General features: G+C 41.5%; 1 protein-coding gene across 2 annotated transcripts in view; it reads right to left on the bottom strand.

The window, feature by feature from the left end:
* Positions 1-19,450, bottom strand: part of rasgrf2b (Ras protein-specific guanine nucleotide-releasing factor 2b) — a 229,148-nt gene that overhangs the window by 164,674 nt on the left and 45,024 nt on the right. For both annotated transcript variants that reach the window (XM_043708239.1, XM_043708251.1), the window contains exon 3: positions 8,901-9,048. In XM_043708239.1, the coding sequence (XP_043564174.1) occupies positions 8,901-9,048 (148 nt within the window). The remainder of the gene's footprint in view (positions 1-8,900; positions 9,049-19,450) is intronic.

The raw sequence follows: 19,450 nt of genomic DNA, 5'->3' as shown, positions 1-19,450 counted from the left end.
TTCATCCCCTCCCCCACTCACCTATTGTACTCTATGCTACTTTCTCCCCACCCCCACCCTCCTCTAGCTTATCTCTCCACCCTTCAGGCTCTCTGCCTTTATTCCTGATGAAGGGCTTTTGCCCGAAACATCGATTTTACTGCCCCTCGCATGCTGTCTGAACTGCTGTGCTCTTCCAGCACCACTAATCCAGAATCTGGTTTCCAGCATCTGCAGTCATTGTTTTTACCTAAAAGGTATGTTTGCCAAGTTTGCTAATGACACAAAGATAAGTAGGAAGTAAATTGTGACTAGGACATAATGAGGCTACAAAAAGAAACAGATAGATTATGTGAGTGGGCAAAGGGTTGAAAAATGGATTGTAATGTGGAATTGTCCATTTTGGCAGAAACAAGGAAAAGGAAGTATATTATCCAAATGCTGAGTGCTGAGATGCAAAGCAATCAGGGTGGTTGAGTGCATGAATCACATGGAATTAGCATGAGGTACAGCAAGTAATTAGGAAAGCTAAAATTTAGAAATGTTATCATCTATCATGAGAAGAATTGAACACAAAAGTACAAAGGTTATGCTTCAGTCACAGAGGACACTGGTGAGACCACAGTATTAGTCACTCTATTGAACAAAGTTCAGAAAAGCTTTACTAATGAGTGGGTTGTCTGATGAGGAAAGGTTGGACAGGCTGAGCATGTATCCACTGGAGTTTAGAGGAGTAAGAGGCAACTTAACAGGAACATACAGGGGCTGTGGCATAAGACAATAACTAATTTACATCAATATTTACTTCCCCAAGTTCTCTAGCCTCCACTTCTTTCTCCACAATAAAAATTGACACAGAATATTTCTTTAGTAGCATTCCCATCTCTTGTAATTCCACACATAGATGATCTAGTTGATCTTTAAGAGGCCCTATTCTCTCTTCATTGCTCTTTTTGCTCTTAAGGTACTTGTAGAATCTCTTTGGGTTGTCTTATCTGTCAAAGCTATCTCTTATGCTGTTTTTGCCTCCTAATTTCCATCTTAAGAATGCCTCTACACCCCTTATACTCTTCAAAATATTCACTTGATCCGAGTTGTCCATACCTAATATATGGCCAGAGTCACAGTATCTTTATTCATCTATTGTTCCCTTCTCTTACCAGCCTTACCCTCCACTCTAACAGAAACGTAATGCCTTTGAACTCTCATCTCACTTTTGAAAGCCTCTCACTTGCCAGTTGTCCAATTACTTGCAAACTGTCTACTCCAATTAATTCTTGTTCCTATCTCATACCATCAAAATTTGCTTTATTCCAATCAAGAACTTTAACTTTTATACAAGGCCTATTTTTATCCATAACTATTTTAAAACTAATAAAATTGTGATCACTGGTCCGAAAGCACTCCCCCACTAACACTTCAGTCCCCCGCCCTGCCTTATTTCCCAAGAGAAGGTAAAGATTTGCTCCTCCTCCAGTAGGTACATCTTACAGAGGAACCTCGATTATCCGGCATTCGATTATTTAAATTTTGGATTATCCATCAAGATCATACGGTCCCAATGCTAGGCTAAACAGCGTTATCTGGCATTCGATTATCTGAACTAAATACTCCCCGCCTGTGTCGTTTGGATAATCGAGGTTCCTCTGTATATTAAGAAACATTTTCTTGAACACATTTAACAAATTTCTCTCCATTCAAGCTCTTAACACTATGGCAGTCCCAGTCTATGCTTGGAAAGTTAAAATTCCCTACTATTATACCCTGTTATTCTTAACAGGTGGCACAGTGGCTCAGTGGTTAGCACTGCTGCCTCACAGCACCAGGGACCCAGGTTTGATTCCAGCCTTGGGGGAACTGTCTGTGTGGAGTTTGCACATTCTCCCTGTGGTGCTGCAGTTTCCTCCCACAATCCAAAGATGTGCAGGTTAGGTGAACTGGCCATGCTAAATTGCCCATAATTTTCAGGGATGTGTTAGTTAGGGGTAAATGTAGGGGAATGGGTTTGGGTGGGATACTCTTCAGAAGGTTGGTGAGGACTTGTTGGGCCAAAGGGCCTGTTTCCACACTGTAGGGATTCTATGATCTACATACACCTGAGATCTCCATACATATTTGTTCCTCGATTTCCCTCTGACTATTGAGGGCCCTCTAGTACAATTCCATCAAAGTGATCATCTCCTTCTTATTTCTGAGTTCCACCCACATAGCTTCATTGGATGGTCCCTCAGATATATCCTAAGTACAGCAATAATGTTTTCCTTAATCAAAAAGACCACTTCCCCGCTTCTCTTGCCTCCCTTTCTATTCTTCCTATAGAATCTAAACAACAGAACATTGAGCTGCCAATTCTGTCCCTCCTTCAGCCATGATTCTGTAATAGCTATGATGCCCCAGTCCCATGTTCCCAGGCCTGTCCTGAGTTCATCTGCTTAAACTGTAAGACTCTTGCATTGAAATAAATGCACTTTAATTCATCAGAGTAATCTCGCTCTCTGACTTTTGAAATTAGATTGCTGTTTTTAATTCAGAGTTGAAAGTGTGTTTTTGGAAAAGTACAGTAGGTCAGGCAGCATTTGAGAAACAGGGAAATCAACGTTTTGGGCAAAATCCCTTCATCAGGAATGAGGCTGGAAGCCTCCGGGATGGAAAGATAAATGGATGGGGTGGGGGTGGGGCCAGGGGGATGGTAGCTCAGAGTGCAATAGGTGGATGGAGGTGGGGGTAAAGCAGATAGGTTGGAGGGGAAGGGGGAGCGAATGGGTGGGAAGGAAGATTGACAGGTGGGACAGGTCCTGAGGACAGCGTTGAGCTGAAAGGTTGGAACTGGGATAAGGTAGGGGTAGGAGAAATGGGCAAACTGATGAAGTCCACATTGATGCCCTGGGGTTGAAGGGCCCCAAGGCGGAAGATAAGGCATTTTTCCTCCAGGCATCGGGTGGCGAGGGAGTGGCGGTGGAGGAGGCCCGTGATCTGCATGTCCTCGGCAGGGTAGAAGGGGGGAGTTGAATTGTTCGGCCACGGGGCAGTGGGGTTGAGTGATGCAGGTGTCTCGGAGATGTTCTCTAAAGCGCTCTGCAAGGTGTCTGGTCTCTCTAACATAGAAGAGACCGCATCGGGAGCAACGGATACAATAAATGACATGTGTGGAAGTGCAGGTGAAGCTTTGATGAATGTGGAAGGCTCCTTTTGGGGCCTTGGATGGAGGTGGGGGTAGGTGTGTGCGGAGGCAGAGGAAGGCGTTAGGAGGGGAGGGTGGCTTGTTAGGGGACGTGGATTTGACCAGGTAGTCGCAGAGTGAACGGTCTTTGCGGAAAGCAGATAGGGGTGGGGAGGGAAATGGGTTTGTGGGTTTTCTAAATTCAGCCGAAACCTTATCTAGCTTTCTGTTCTTATTACTACTGAGGATCTCTCCATCCCCTTCTCCCTACTAGTTAAAGGTTCTCAAATAGTTGGGTTTCACCTGAACTGGAAGGGAACCATCTTCTTTGAATCTTTTCTGCCCCAGGAGAGATCCTAAGAATCCAAAAGTTTGAATCCATGTCCATCTCCTCAGCCATTGATTTATCTGCCCTATCTTCTTCCTCCTAATCTCACTAGCACCTGGCACCAGCAGTAATCCAGAGATTACTACCTTTGAGGTTCTGTTTTTTTAACATTGTACCTAACTTTCTATGTTCATTCTTTGAAGGTGAGAGAAATAGAGGCTAGGGAACCCAGGGCGATAAATATTCATGTCTTGAGAATCACCCACATTACAGAAGAGGAAGTGCTGGAGGTCTTTTAAAAAACATAAAGGTCGATCAATCTCCAAGACCTGATCAAGTATATCACAGGATGCTGTGGGAAGTTAAGAAAGAAATTGCAGGGCCCCTAACAAAGATATTTGTATCATCTACAATCACAGGTGAGGTGGCAAAAGGCTAATGTTATGCTTTTATTTACTGATAAGTTGATAGCCAAGTTCCATACCCATGAAAACAGCCTCACCCATGACCTTGGGTTCATGTTGCATTACATGTGACTCCACCACACTGTTCCGTATCTGTAAAATCTTCTTTACTGTCCCATTTTCATACCAGCACCTTGATAAATTATGATCTCTCTACCTTAGTTTGTACATTTTTGGATTACTTATTACTTTGGTTAGACCCTCAACATGCGATTCATATAACTATCACGTTATTCCAGTCAAATAAAAACTGAAAGATTTGTGGATGCTATAAATCAGGAGCAGAGGCAGTCCAGGGTTGCTGGGGATGGGCAGCAGGTCTGGCAGCATTTGAGAGGTAATGTTTTGGGTCCGGTGACCCTTCCTCGGGTTTTTCTTCACAGATGCTGCAGTACCTGCTGAGCTTTTCCATCAACTTCTGGTTTTGTTCCACGTTATTCCAGTCATTTGGTTTGTCTCCAGCACCATCTTATTCTCCATTTTTTGTAATTATCTCTCTGCCTCATTTGATGCTGGAGGTCAGAGTCAAAAGGTGTGGCGCTGGAAAAGCACAGCAGATCAGGCAGCGTCCAAGGAGCAGGAGAGTCAATGTTTCAGGCATAAGCCCTTCATCCTGAGCTGCTTTTCCAGCGCCACACATTTTGACACTTTACTCACACGCTTTTCCAGCGCCACACATTTTGACACTTTACTCACACCGTCTAACCCTCTTTGTCACCTCCAGAGACTTATTATTTGAAACTCCACCCATACCATTTGTATGATCTTTTCATCTCTCTGCCTATAAATTCTGTGTTCTGTGTGCCTCCCTGTCACTTCCCCTGATGAAGGGGCTATGTTTCCAAAGGTTGTGATTTCAAATAAACCTGTTGGACTATAACCTGATGTCAAGTGATTTCTGACTTTGCCCACCCCAATCCAACACCAGCACCTGCACATCGTGCCTTTATTTAAGAAAGGCTGTAAGGAGAAACCTGGCAACTATACCCCTGTGAGTCTGACATCAGTGATGGATAAGAGCTGAAAATGTGTTGCTGGAAAAGCGCAGCAGGTCAGGCAGCATCCAAGGAACAGGCGAATCGACATTTCGGGCATAAGCCCTTCTTCAGGAATGAGAAGGGCTTATGCCCGAAACGTCGATTCTCCTGTTCCCTGGATGCTGCCTGACCTGCTGCGCTTTTCCAGCAACACATTTTCAGCTCTGATCTCCAGCATCTGCAGCCCTCACTTTCTCCATCAGTGATGGATAAGTTGTTGTCAGATGGGTTTCGGAGATAGGAGAGGCAAAGACTAACTGGGGTAGTCAGCATGGCTTTGTGCGTGGAAATTGTGTCTCACAAACTTGATTGTTTTTTGAGGATGTAACCAAAACGATTGATGAGGGCAGAGCAACAGACATTGTCTACGTGGACTTCAGTAAAGTCTTTGACAAGATTCTGCATGTAGATTAGTAAAGTTTGATCACATGGGATTTATGGACAGCTTGCCAACTGGAAACAAAATTGGCATAACAGCAGGAGACAGAGGGTGGTAGTGGAGGTTTGTTTTTCAGACTAGAAGCCTGTGACCTGTGACATTCTGCAGGGATTGGTGCTGGATCCACTTTTGTTTGTGATTTATATGAACAATTTGGATGAGAATGTAGGAGGCATGGTTAATAAGTTTGTGAATTACATCAGAATTGCTGGTATAGTAGACAAGGAAGAAGGTTATTTAAGATTACAAAGGGATCTTGATCAATTGGGCCAATGGACTGAGGAGTGACAGATGGAGTTTAATTTGGATAAACGCAAGGTATTATATTTTGGTAAAACAAACAAGGGCAAGACTTATACAGTTAATGGTAAGGCCCTAGATAGAGATGTGCAACAGAGAGACCTAGGGGTTCAGGTACATAGATCTTTGCAAGTGGCATCGCAGGTAGACAGCATAGTTAAGAATGCAACTTGCGTGCTTGCCTTCATTGCTCAGACCCCTGAGTATAGGAGTTGGGACATCATGGTGAGGTTGTACAGGACATTGGTGAGGCCATGTTTGGAGTACTTTGGCCAGCTCGGATTGCCCTGGTATTGGAAGGATATTATTAAACTGGAGCGGGTTCAGAAAAGATTTACCAGGATGTTTCATGACTGAAGGACTTAAGTTACAAGTATAGACTGGAGAGGCTGAGACTTTCTTCATTGGAGCATAGGAGATTGAGGAGTGACCTTGTAGAGGTTTATAAATCATGAGGGGCATAGATAAGGTGAATAGCAAAGGTCTTTTCCCGATGGTTAGGGGCATGTTTTTAAGGTGATTTGAAGGGGACTTGAGGGGCAACTTTTTCACACCCATGGTGGCTCATGTTTGGAATGAACTGCCAGAGGATGTGGTAGATGCAAGGTACAGTGTCAACATTTAAAAGACTTTTGTACATGAATAGGAAAGGTTTAGTAGGATATGAACCAAATGCAGGCAAGTAGGATTAGTTTATGTTAGGAAATTTGGTCGGTTTGGATGAGTTGGACTGAAGGGTCTGTTACCATGCTGTATGACACTACGACTCTATAATTCTTGCACAGGCTCAGGAATCTTAGGGATTCTTTCACTGAAAAATGTGGTATAAGTAGAGTTGAAATATTGTTAAGGCAGTCGTAGATAGATTGTTGTTAAGCAAGCTAGTGAAAGATTATCAGGGATTAGCAAGAATGAGAATTTGAGGCGATAACCAGGTCAGCCATGACTCTGTTGAATGGGAGAGAAGCTTCAAGGGGCTGAATGGTCTACTCCTTTATCAGATTGTTTTCAAGCAAAAACATGAACGAGTGTGACAATGCTGTGTAATATTGCCAAAATAATTCAATCTGCGCACAACAAATATTCAGAAAATTAAATGTACTTGTGAGCCAAGAACATCACAAACATGTTGTACAGTGATAATGCAATTTATGGAAGAATCAAAGAAACACTACAATATATCACGTAGAATAAGAAAAATCTCAAAATGAATGATTTAGCTCGAGTAAAAACACCAATTTAAAAAAAGACCAGTAGGATAAATACACTGGAATAAACTAGAGAGAAGATTGAAATGGATGGTGTATCCTGGAAAAAATAGCTAAGTTTTGTTTTAGAACAAGTGATAACAGAAATTGATAGATGCAATGCTAAAGTCATAACAAGGATAGCAATAGCCAGAAGCAATTTTGTGAAGGTGAATAATGTGTACACAACTAAAAAACTCAAGCTTGTAACAAAACAAAAACATGCTCCACTTTATCTAGTTTCCTGCACAACTCAGAAACCTGGACAATTGATAAAGATCTGTGAGATAATAGGGAGGTCTTTGAATTGATGATGCTAATATACATGCTTCACATCCCACATACAGACCATAAGACAAATTAAATGATGAGGTCCTTGAAATAGCAAGAGCAAAAAGAACTCGTGAAAGTGACTTTCAGAAAATAAAATGTCAGCATTTTGGCCATTTGGTCAGAACATCTGGACATCTTTTCTAAAAGGCAAAGAGAAGGGCAGTGGAAAGAGGGATTGACATGGGTCCAGTGGATGATGGATATCACAAAGCAGTTGAGCTACAGTGGATGTGTGAAGATGACACAAGACAGATGTGCATGACCAATCATACTGGCAGATGTCCTGGTAGGAGTAGCTATCAGCAATAACAAGTGAAGAGCAGAAATTTTCATTTACATCATTTAATGGTGAAGGGTCTAATTTAACATATGAACCAATTTTCCTTATACTTTTTTCCCTCTCTACTGCTAACTGGTCTTCAGTCTTCGAAAATTCATCAGATACAATAAATATGTTAAATACATCAAAAAATATCAGACTTTATTTGCAAGGCAAAAGGACAGTCATGTGATCATTTTTTCACCCTTACGTCATCCTATATCTCTTTGTTTTTGTTAACCAAAGGTAATATGGCAAAGGGGAGTTGGGTCGCAGATCAACTTTTTCTCACTGTTTGGTGAAACAGACTCAAAGGGTTAAACATCTTCCTCTTGCCTTTTGTTCCAGTCGCAACATAAGGCACGCGAGACTGGGTCCCCACATACCCCTTTCCCCTTCTCCTATAACCTGCAGTGGCCTGAAGGCTGTTGGATCATTAATTAGTTTAAAGCAGGATTTTTACCTTCACTGGGGAAGGAACTCCGACTTCTGAGAATTGCCAGCCAAATAAATGTCTCTCCGCTTCCAGGTGTGCCTGCATTCTTTGTAGTGTATTTAGTCTTTCAGCAGGAGGGGACATGGATCCAGAGTTAAAGTTCAGTTCAGGATGGAGTTGGTTTCAGGCAGGATCCAGCAAGTGAGGCAAGGGAACTGGGCTCGCCAAAGTGGACCAGGCAAGGGCAAATGAAATGATGCCTCAATTAACTGCATTCCTCCTGTTTAGAAGACAGCCAACCCTTGTCCAACATCAACTCACATAGTGGATACTGGACATTTGGCTTGGGCCATCATCAATTAAATCCAAGTAGTGATGGGATAAGATTTTTAGTGGTCATTAGTTAGTCATGTGAGGTCCTCAATTAGCCCAAGTGTAGGCCAGCCCCTGGTGCTTCCCCCCCATTGATGGTAACGTCATGGCAAGAGCAGGTAGGTAGGGCATGGCTTAATTTGACATCCATGCTACTTATTGGGGTCCCTATAGTAAACCCCCCACCTGGAGGCTGTAAAATACATCCCCTGATTTCTTTCTGTTTGTCTTGAGTGATTTTGATTACAAGCCTTCAGTAACAAAACAGCAATTCAACCTGCACTTTGAGCTTCATGGATGTCCAAACTTCTACTTTGTAAATCAAATACAAAACCAAATGAATCAAGTTTTTAACCCCGAAGTTAGTAGAAATATATAGTTTAACTCACACCATCTTCATTCAGAACAAAGCAAAATGTAAGGACAAAAGCACCGGTGGGTGAAAAAAAATCATAGCTGGTTTATCTGATTATTTGGGTAACACACCTCAGCTTTCAATCTCTCAATCTCAGTGTCTTGATCTTCAAGTTGTTGCCGCAGTTGATGTGCTGCAATTTTCTCCGTTTCTACTATCTGAACCAGATGAATATACTTCTGCATCAGCACCTCACGCTCAATTAGAAGATCACAGTAGCTAGGAGAAAAATAACATCAATTAATGCAAAGCACTGTCACAAATTTGAACGTTAATCACTAGAGAAGCTTCCCACTTCCATCCTTATGCCAGAGGGAGGTTATTGATGAAACAGCTGAAGATGGCGGAGCCAAGGACACAACCTTAATAAACTGATGGCTTTTGTGGTGCAATGGTAGTGTCCCTACTTTTGAGCTAGGAGGCTTGGGTTCAAGTCCCACCTGCTCCAGAAGTGTGTCATAACATTGTTGTGTTGATAAAAATAAATACCATGACAAACTCCTACAGAGCTGAGGTGTTTGGCCTCTAATAATCATAACTATCTTGCTTTGTGATCATTATGACTTCAACCAGTACAGAGCCACACTGCAATATCTCATTGATTTTAATTTTATTCAGATTCCTGAATGCAACACAGTCAAATATTATCTTCATGTCAAGGCCAGGACTCAGTTTTTTGGTCCATATTTGGAGAGAGAGTATAATGAGATCTGGAGCCAAGCGGTCTAGGTGGAACACAAACTGATCAGTATGCAGGCAATTACTGTGTAAGTGCCAATTGAGACCTTCCATCACTTTCTGAAGATCAGGGATAAACTAATGAGCTGGTTTGAGTTGTCCTGATTTTTCCGAAACAAGACATACCAGGTTACTTTTCCATATTAGTACATTGTAGCTACACTGTAACAGCTTAGATAAAAAAACAAATATTTGTAAATCATAGGTCTTCAAACTAGATAATGTCAGGACCTATAGACTTTGCAGCATCTGGCACTTTCAGGTCTTTCACGGTAACACATGAAGTGCATCAAGTTGGCTGAAGACTGCCATCTCTTCGCTGGGCTCCTCAGGTAAATAGTTGTGAATGCTTCAGCCTTGCTTTTTGCATTGACATACTGGGCTCTGCCAACATTGAGGATGGAGATTTTTGTGAACTCACCTGCAGTTAGCGGTTTAATAATCCAGTATCATTCACGGCTGGATAAGACAAGACTGCAGAAGTTTGATCTAATCTACGGTATCACCGCTCTGTCTTTAATTCCCAGGAATAGGATAGCAGACTTTTGCAGTTTTGTTCAAATTTACTTTTCACAACTTGATCCAGTAATCCGAAATAATCTCTGTTGGCCACAGATTACATAAATCAATCTGATACTAATACTGGATTTAGTGAATGAACATTATAGCAGACACAATCCAATTTACTCGTTATACTAATTTTTCATGATATTTTAGAAAATGCTTTAATCTATGCTGATGGTGGAGACATGCTAGAAAGTTTGCACAGACAATAACTCGGCAGGTTTATTTAAATCAAAAAGTGTTGCACTGGAAAAGCACAGTAGGTCACACAGCATCAGACGACCAGGAGCCAACTTCTCCAGCTTCCAGCACCACACTTTTCGACTCTCATCTCCAGCATCTGCAGTCCTCACCTTCTCCAGGTTTATTTAAATGCAATTTGAACAAAGAACAAAGCACAATGCACCACAGGAATAGGCCCTTTGGTCCTCCAAGCCTGCATCAACACATTTTGCCCTTCCATATTGAAACTGTCTTCACTTACAGGATCCATATCTCTCTATTCCCTTCCTATTCATGTATTTGCCAAGGTGCTTTTCGAATGCTGCTATTGTGTTTTCTTCCACCATTAACTCTGGCAATGTGTTCCAAGCACTCAGAACAGTGTGTGAAAAACCTGCCTTGCACATCGCTTTCAAAAGATCCCCCTCACAACTTGTATCCCCTTGTGACTGACCTCTCTATCTGTCATTTTTCAACTCATACCTCCAACTGATCTTTATCCTGCTGTATCTCTGACAATCCCCCTCACTATCCACAACTCCATCAATCTTTGTATCATCTGCAAACTTACTAGTTAGACCAGCTATGTTTTCTTCCAAATCATTTATGTAGATCATGAACAGCAGAAGTCACAGTACGGATCCCTGCGAACACCACTAGTCACAGCCCTCCATTCCGAAAAGTATCTTTCCATCATTACCCTCTGTCTCCTATGACTCAATCAGTTCTGTATCCATCATGCCAGCTCACCACTGATACCAACCTCTGTATGAAAACCTTATTACTTAGCTCATGGATTAACGTTTCCCCTGACAGTATCTGAAGCTCACTATAGATCTCAGCTATAGGTTTTTACTGTACCAAAACAGACAATCCTGAGATCCATTCTATTGTTTTAAAACATGAAATGCATTCAATTAGCAATACCTCCCCTATCCTGTGCACACAAGCAGTTACCACTCAAACTGAAAATATTCATGTTTTCTTCTAATCAATTGCTATTTATGATTAACTCTGTGCAATATTAGTTTGAGGTAATGGAAATATTGCCCTTTTAATTTTTAGCTTGTGTGATACAGTAAAAGAAATAAACTTTATTTATTTCCTGCTTCAGCATGGAATCAGGGTGACCTCAAACCTCAATGAATTATTTTGAAGTGTAGTCACTGTTGTTACACAATTGCAACCATTAGGTTTTACACATCAAAATTCCACAATTGACAAATAATCTGATCATTAGCTAGATTTGATTATCTAATTTTGGTATTGTTGGTTGTTACACATGATACCTTTATAAAATCTTAAGACATTTTTTTTTTAAAATTACAGACGTAGAGACATTCTTGTGGTACAGTGAGTAGCTTCCACACCTCTGAGCCAGGAGCTCCCGGTTCAAATATTCCTTGGCCATCAAATAAGATAGCCAAACCGAGTGTTAATCTGTAAATCCTTCCAAAACGTCATGGCAGGGAGTAAGAGTGAGAGCAATCTTGGTCAGCATGTGTTGGATTGAAAATTGTAGCCTGCATCTTCGCTATTCATAGCTTTAGGATACACCAGACATGCAAAGTGTATGTTGCCATAGCAACTGGGACTCTGGTGATAAAAGAATAGGGTTCAAACCCATTTCTAGCTGGGGTGATTTCAGGACCTGCCCCTTTGCTCTACCCTGGGTGGAACCCACTGGACTGGGATCTGTACTTGGGTTGAGAAATCAAGAAGAAGAATAAAAATAGCTTGTTCCTTCTCACTCTTAGAGGAAAGCTTCCAAGGCAGCTTGCTGGATGACAAACACAGGATAGCATAAGCCTGCTATGTTGTATGAGCAATCCATTTTACTGCTCATCATGTTATAGGAACTCTCTGTGTCATTGCTCACTATAAGGTAGCCTTTGTTGGCAGTATCCTTCTCCAGTGCCAAGTTAGTTTTCCTGCAGCGCACTAGACTATGTTGTAGTACAACAAGAAAAGGCTCTTGTCTTAAAGAAAATGAAGTTTGTTTTTTGATAACAATTGGGTAAAGTTATACTAATATGTTAGACATAGTTTCTGGAACAATGAAGATGATCCAAGTGATGAGTCTCATTTCATCGAGATCCTAATCACCCCACATAGCCATGTGATATGATCAGAGTGGGGTCATGTTTAAGGCATTCCTCAGTATTAACCCTGTCAGACCTTTCCTCACTTTCAAAATTTCCTCCACATGTTTTTAAATCAACCATTAAGCATAATTAAGCATTCATACATATTGTTAATTTTACAACCACAATCTCCCTCAAACCCCCAACCAGATTTCATGACCACAAATTCAGGTGGTCTGGAAATTCTCCCAAAATGCATTGCCCAAGTACCATTACTTTGATTCTATTCATCACGATGCAAGGTCTGCAAGGCCCTCTGAACTGGAACACCTCCTTTGTGGAGGATTTTTGAAAGAGGAACTTTCGTTTTGCACATCCTGGATTTCTGAACCAGGCAATTTCTTCTTGACCATATCCTGAATCTTTGGACATTGATCATCTGTTCTCAGTGGTGGCTTCCGTGGAGTTGTATGCACCATGTTTTCTATCTGTGTCAGCAGATTTTTATTCCCAATCTGCTGGTAAATCCACGTTGAAGCATGTAGACATTTTATTTCAACCTGTTGAGTAGGTTGGACAGTTTCATTTGCTCTCGGTGATTGTGTTACTGGTGAAAATAATATGCACACTTCCTCAGTCATACTATTTGAGAACTGTTTCTCACTTGGGATGCTCTCTCTTAGGATTCTTTCTGGAAAGACAAGGAAATGAAATTCTCTGTTTGTACTTGTCTCTTCTGAATCACCTTAGCATCTGACATCAAACTTAAATCTGTCATTACTAATTTTTCACTAAGCTCAGCTGCATTCTGAATTACGTCAGTTAAAGATTTGCCAGTACGCTCAAGAATTCACATCATTGATGTAGAAACCTGCAGAATCTATCACAAGCAGAAAAGGGCTCATTGTGATTTTACAGATGGGAAGCTAGCAAACATAATTGTTTAGTTGATGATCACATCCACCCTCCTTGATATTTTTCAAAAAGATTTGCTAGACTTACAGCATTGAAGAGCTGGTGGAGAATGGAAGTAAGTATAAAGCAATTCTCACAGGTTGATGAAGTTGGCATGGTTGACACACTAGAACACTCAAATATATCAAGACATGGAAAAGAATAGGAAATGTGTTGCTGGAAAAACGCAGCAGGTCAGACAGCATCTAGGGAACAGGAGAATCGACGTTTCGGGCATTAGCCCTTCTTCAGGAAGAAGGGCTAATGCCCGAAACGTCGATTCTCCTGTTCCCTAGATGCTGCCTGACCTGCTGCGTTTTTCCAGCAACACATTTCCATCTCTGATCTCCAGCATCTGCAGACCTCACTTTCTCCCCATGGAAAAGAATTGGCCTTCTACCTGTACCAAGGAACCATCCAGCTTTCAATCAATTTTCATCTGGCCCAAAAGACTATTGGTGGAGGCAGTGCTCATAAACAATTGCTGATGCAGTTACAAAGTGCACAAACCCAAGCAGACTCAGCTCCAGGAGTATCTCCATTGAAGACCATTTGTTAGCCCATCAGAGGCTTATACGTAAAATGGTCAAAATCCAGAACCTGATGATGTCCACAAGACAAAAACTGTCAAACATATGTTTCCACTCATAGGTGAAACTAGAACCAAGGGGTATAGCCTCAAAATTAAGGGGCAGCAGATTTAGGACTGAACAGAGGAGGAACTTCTTCTCCCAAAGGGTTGTGAATCTGTGGAATTCCCTGTGCAGTGAAACAGTTCAGGCTACCTCATTGAATGTTTTTAAGGCAAAGATAGACTTTTGAACAGTAAAGGAATTAAGGGTTATGCTGAGTAGGTGGGTAAGCAGAGTAGGGTGCATGAAAAAAGATCAGCCATGATCCTACTGAATGGCAGAGCAGCTCTGGGGCCAGGTGGCCTAGTCCTGTTCTGACTTATGATGTTATGTTCACATTGCCAATCTTAGAAAATATCTATCATCACGCTGTCCAAACTGTTCCCAAAAATCAAAATATCTGTCCTCTGAAAACTGATGACAATTTATTACTGGTCAAGATTGACTCAAGGACAAGTGCAAATATACTACCCATTTCTTCAAAAGTACCAACAGAAATAGGAAGTTATTTCAACATTAAACTTTCAGCAAATAACAATTCAACAGTTTCATGTGTAGAATCAACTGAGCTGGAATACATTTACAATCAATCAATTGTAGATATTGTAGATGTTCTACATCAGACCGGCAATTGCAGATATACCAGCATGGCATGACCTCATTCTGGTCACAAATCGTGCATGAGTTTATTTAAAACAGTAAACCACACCATCATGAAGCAAATATTACAGCAAACCTACTGATTTCTATGTCGCTTGCAAACCTACAGCAGGCTAAATTCAGGCAGTACAATAACACTGTATACATATGGCACTTGGAGTCCTGAAAGGTGAATTCATTTAAAGTAAAGGCACACACGTAATAGAGGGAAGTTTTATCTTACTTTACCTGCTTCCAGCAGATGCTTATATCCATCTGAGGTATTGGACAGTCATTTTATCACAATTGTTTGTTGTGGCTCAGCTCATTTGGCAAAAACATTGGGAACAGTTTGCCTATAAATAGGTGTTTAGAGGGTTTTGTTAAGAGATTTCCTAAGCCTGACTGCTGTGAAGATTTGGTGATTGAAAATGGAGGCACATGGTCTACCATTCTTTGACTGGATAACCAGTATAATTCCATGCCTTACACCCACCAGGAGTGGTATCAATTTTATCTCCCACCCTTTGCATGTGTTTTGTAGCAGAGAGAATAATTACTGTTGACTTCCTTTTTGTTTGATGTAATTGAGAACAAAAATCATACTGGCATATTGTGTGGACAGCTGCAACCAAAATCTTCTTTCTCTGATACCCAAGTATATCTGAATGTTCAGTACGTTAGATTTCCACCATCTGATCAGTTCTTTTCACGCCATTCATTTTCCTGTTGTGATTAAACTCACTTTGGTATGTGCATTATTCATTACAACCATCACTGCTGACTCCTTGTTGAGATTTAACCAATGCAAAAGAATAAAAGAACAATGATTCATTCTAATGGAGGAGTTCTTGTTCTTTCCAAACCAGCTAATAAGGAAATTGGTCAGCAAGGGGCGAAATAACAGGCTAATGTTTCAAGTGAAAGCTTTAATTTCATAAATCTTCAAAGGCATTTCCCTGCATTTTCAGTCTTTAATTTTGCTTTAATTTACATTAAGATTGGCATTGAGCTCTGTTGTGCTGATTGGTCTCATTTCAATGTTATTTGTGCTATCAGTGCACAAAGGATTTGTTGTTCACACAATACAAGTGATGTGTTCCACTGACTCCCAGTTTAAAATGTCAGTATCAAGATGTCCAAAGAAGATCTGGAAGGAAAATTGGTAACATAATTAATCACTCTCTAATTTTCACTTTTTGTACTCCTAACAGTTCTGCAATATTTATGTTTGATACTGGGTTTCATGTGTTACCAAGTCAAGGAGAATTGATAGACTATTTACCCATAAGGCATCACACCTGAGCCTAGAGCCTAATCCTGTCCTCACCTCATCTCACCTACACACACACACACACACACACACCTTCTCTCAACGAATCTTTGAAATGCATATCCTTTGCTATTTCTTTCAGTTGTAACTCATTGTGCTACTTTGAGAGCTGTCTTAGAAAAACTCTGGTTCACTTTAACATAAAAAGGGCATGCAGCCCCAAATTTCCTGTTGCAATGAAGTTGTAAGATCTATCTGTAAGCAGCTGGCACACAGCTACATTTCCGACCTTGTCTGGATAATTACGTATGGACTGGCTCACCCAGCAATGTTGGAAACAGGTGTCTTATGCATCCAATGTTACTCAGGCAATAAAGCATAAATTATCCATAATTATTGACTAATTTAAATAGCTGCCCAGTGTCACCTCCAGCAGAAAATGAACAAGACTGCAACAGCATCGATCTCTGTCTAAAATCTTTCCCTTGCCTCACGCAGCGCACACATCCTCAGCATTGATTCTGGACCCCATGAAACCTCATAGCAAAAGGCCAAACAGGGTCAGGAAAACCTCTTGCCATTTACCACCTATCAAACCCTTTGGAAAATGAATCAGTGCTTCTCCATGTTGAACACTACTTAGAGGAAGCACTGTGGGTGGCAAGGGAACACAATGTACTGTGGTACTATAAAGGTAACTCATGAGACAGCCTACTGACAGAGCTAGGCTCAAAACTGGGCATCTTTTAGGCAATTTGGGCCACCAACAGCTTAAGGCTATAAGACACAGGAGCAGAAATTAGGCCATTCAGCCCATCAAGTCTGGTCCGCCATTCAATCTTGGCTGATAAGTTTCTCAAACCTATTTTCATACTTCCTCCCCATAATCTCTGATCCCCTTGACAATCAAGAACCTATCTACCTCAGTCTTAAATATACTCAATGACCTGGCCTCCATAGACTTCTGTTCCAATGCATTCCATAGATTCACCACTCACTGACTGAAGAAGTTTATCCTTATCTGCATTCTAAAAAATCTTCCTTTACTCTAAGGCTGTGCCCTCAGGTCCTAGTCTCTCCTACCAATGGGAACATCTTCTCAGCATCTATTCTATCCAGGCCATTCAGTAATCTAATTAGATCACCCCCCCCCCCATCATCTCATCCTTCAAAACTCCATTGAGTATAGACCCAGAGTCCTCAAGCGTTCCTTATATGTTAAGCTTTTCACTCCTGAGACTATTCTCATGAACCTTCTCTGAACCCGGTTCATGGCCAGTAGATCCTTCCTGATAAATGGGGTCCAAACCTGCACACAATACTCCAAATATTGTCTGACCAAAGCATTATAGAGCCTCGGAAGTACATCCTTGCTTTTAAATTCAAGTCCTCTGAAATTAAATGCCATCATTGCACTTGCCTTCCTAACTACTGACTCAACCTGCAAGTTAACTTGAGAGAATCCTGGACTAGAACTTCCAATTCTCTTTGCACTTCAGGCTTCTGAATTTTCATCCCATTTAGAAAATAGTCCATGTCTCTATTCTTCCATCCAAAGTTCATGACCTCACACTTTCCCATGTTGTATTCCATCTGCCACTTCTCTGTCCACTCTCCTAACCTGTCCAAATCCTTCTGCAGTCACACCACCTCCTCAATGCTACCTGTCCCTCTATCCATCTTTGTGGAGGAGGGAGGGCAGTGAGCATTCCTTGTGGTGTTGGCGGAGAGAGGCAAGAGTGTGTTCCTGGTGGGTGGTGGTGGAGGCAGATGAGAATATGTTCCTGGTGGGGGTGGTGGAGTGGGAAGATGAGACCATGTCCCTGGTGGTGGAGGGAGGTGAGAATGTGTTCCTGATGGGCTGGTAGTGGAGGAGAGTGGCGAATTTGTTGGGCCCAGTGTCCAGTGTGGGACCTGACAGCTTCAGCAGCAGCTGAATTGCAGAGACTTGCACAGTGCAGTTCATGGTGGCAGCACCATGGGTAGCAGCAAGATAGTGATGGGCGGCACAGCGAAAGGTCAGGATGGAAGGGCCCAGATTCAGACCCATGGCTAAGCATTTAAGGAGGACTGTAATGTTGAACATTTGACTTGTGTTTATTTCTATTTTCTACACATGGCAATAATATCTAATTCACCATGGTTCATACATGGACAAAACAAAATCAGAATTCTATAGATAAGATTGGAATGAGCATAAAACCATAAGAAATTGGAACAGGTATAGGGCGTTTAGCCCATCAAACCTACTCCACCATTCAAGATAATCATTGCTGATCTAACATTCCTCACATTCACTTTCCTGCCCTTTTCCCATAACCCTCGATTCCCCTACTAATCAAGAATCTATCTCAGTCTTAAATATATACAAGAACTCTGTCCCCACAGTTCGCTGCAGCAAAGAGCTCAAACACTTACAACTGTCTGAGAGAGAAAAGATTTCTTCTCATCTCAATCTTAAATTGACGCCCCTTTATTCTGAGGCTGTGCCCTCCGGTCCTCTACTCTCCCCCAAGGAAAAACATCCTTACAGTATTTAGTTTGTCAAGCCCTTTAAGAATCCTATATGTTTCAATGCAATCTTCTCACATTTTTCTAAATTCCAATGAGTTTAACCTTTGCTCATAAGACATTCTCTCCATAATAGCGATCATTCTAGCGAACTTTTTCTGAATTGTCTCCAGTGAAATGTTATCTTTCCTTAGGTAAGGGGATCAAATTTACTTGCAGTCCAGATGTGGTCTCACCAGGACCATAAACAGATCCTTTAAGACTTCCCTACTCTTGTACATCAACCCCCTTGAAATAAAGGCCACTATTCCACTGCCCTTGATGTCAGGATAACATCTGACCAAGTATGCAATCAAGCAGTCCTAGCAAAAAAAAGGAATCAATAAGAATCAGGGGAAAGTCTCTGCTGGTCAAACGTGGCACAAAAGGAAATAGGTCGGCACTGTTGCAGATTAATTATCTCAGCCACAGAACCTCAATGTAGGAGTTCCTCAGGGTACTGTCCTAGACCAAACCATGTTTAACTATTTCATCAATGATTTTCCCTTTGTCATAAGATCAGAGTGAGGATGTTTACTGATGACTGCACAATGTTCAACACCATTTGCAACTCCTCAGATAAAGAATCAGCTCATGACCATATGCAGAAAGACCTGGAAAGCATTCAGGTTTGGGCTGATAAGTAGCAAGTTATATTTCCACCACAAAATGCCAGACAATGACCATCTCATTTCCCATCTATGAGGCACAAGCTAGGAGTGTCACGGCATATTCTCCACATACCTACATGATGCAACAACATTCAAGAATCTCAACACCATTTAGTACAAAGCCCTCCATCAACATTCATTCCCTTTACTATAGCCACACTGTGACAGAGTCTAGAAAATGCGCTACAGTAACTAACCAAAGATCCTTTGGCAATATCTTCCAAATCCACGACTCTTCCACTTAGAAGTACAAAGGCAGCAGATGCATGGGAGTACTAGCTCCTTCATCTTAAA

Source organism: Chiloscyllium plagiosum, chromosome 2 (assembly GCF_004010195.1).
Source record: "Chiloscyllium plagiosum isolate BGI_BamShark_2017 chromosome 2, ASM401019v2, whole genome shotgun sequence".
Classification (NCBI taxonomy): Eukaryota; Metazoa; Chordata; class Chondrichthyes; order Orectolobiformes; family Hemiscylliidae; genus Chiloscyllium; species Chiloscyllium plagiosum.
Note: the sequence above shows the minus strand (reverse complement) of the source record. Positions and strands in the feature narration are given on the sequence as shown.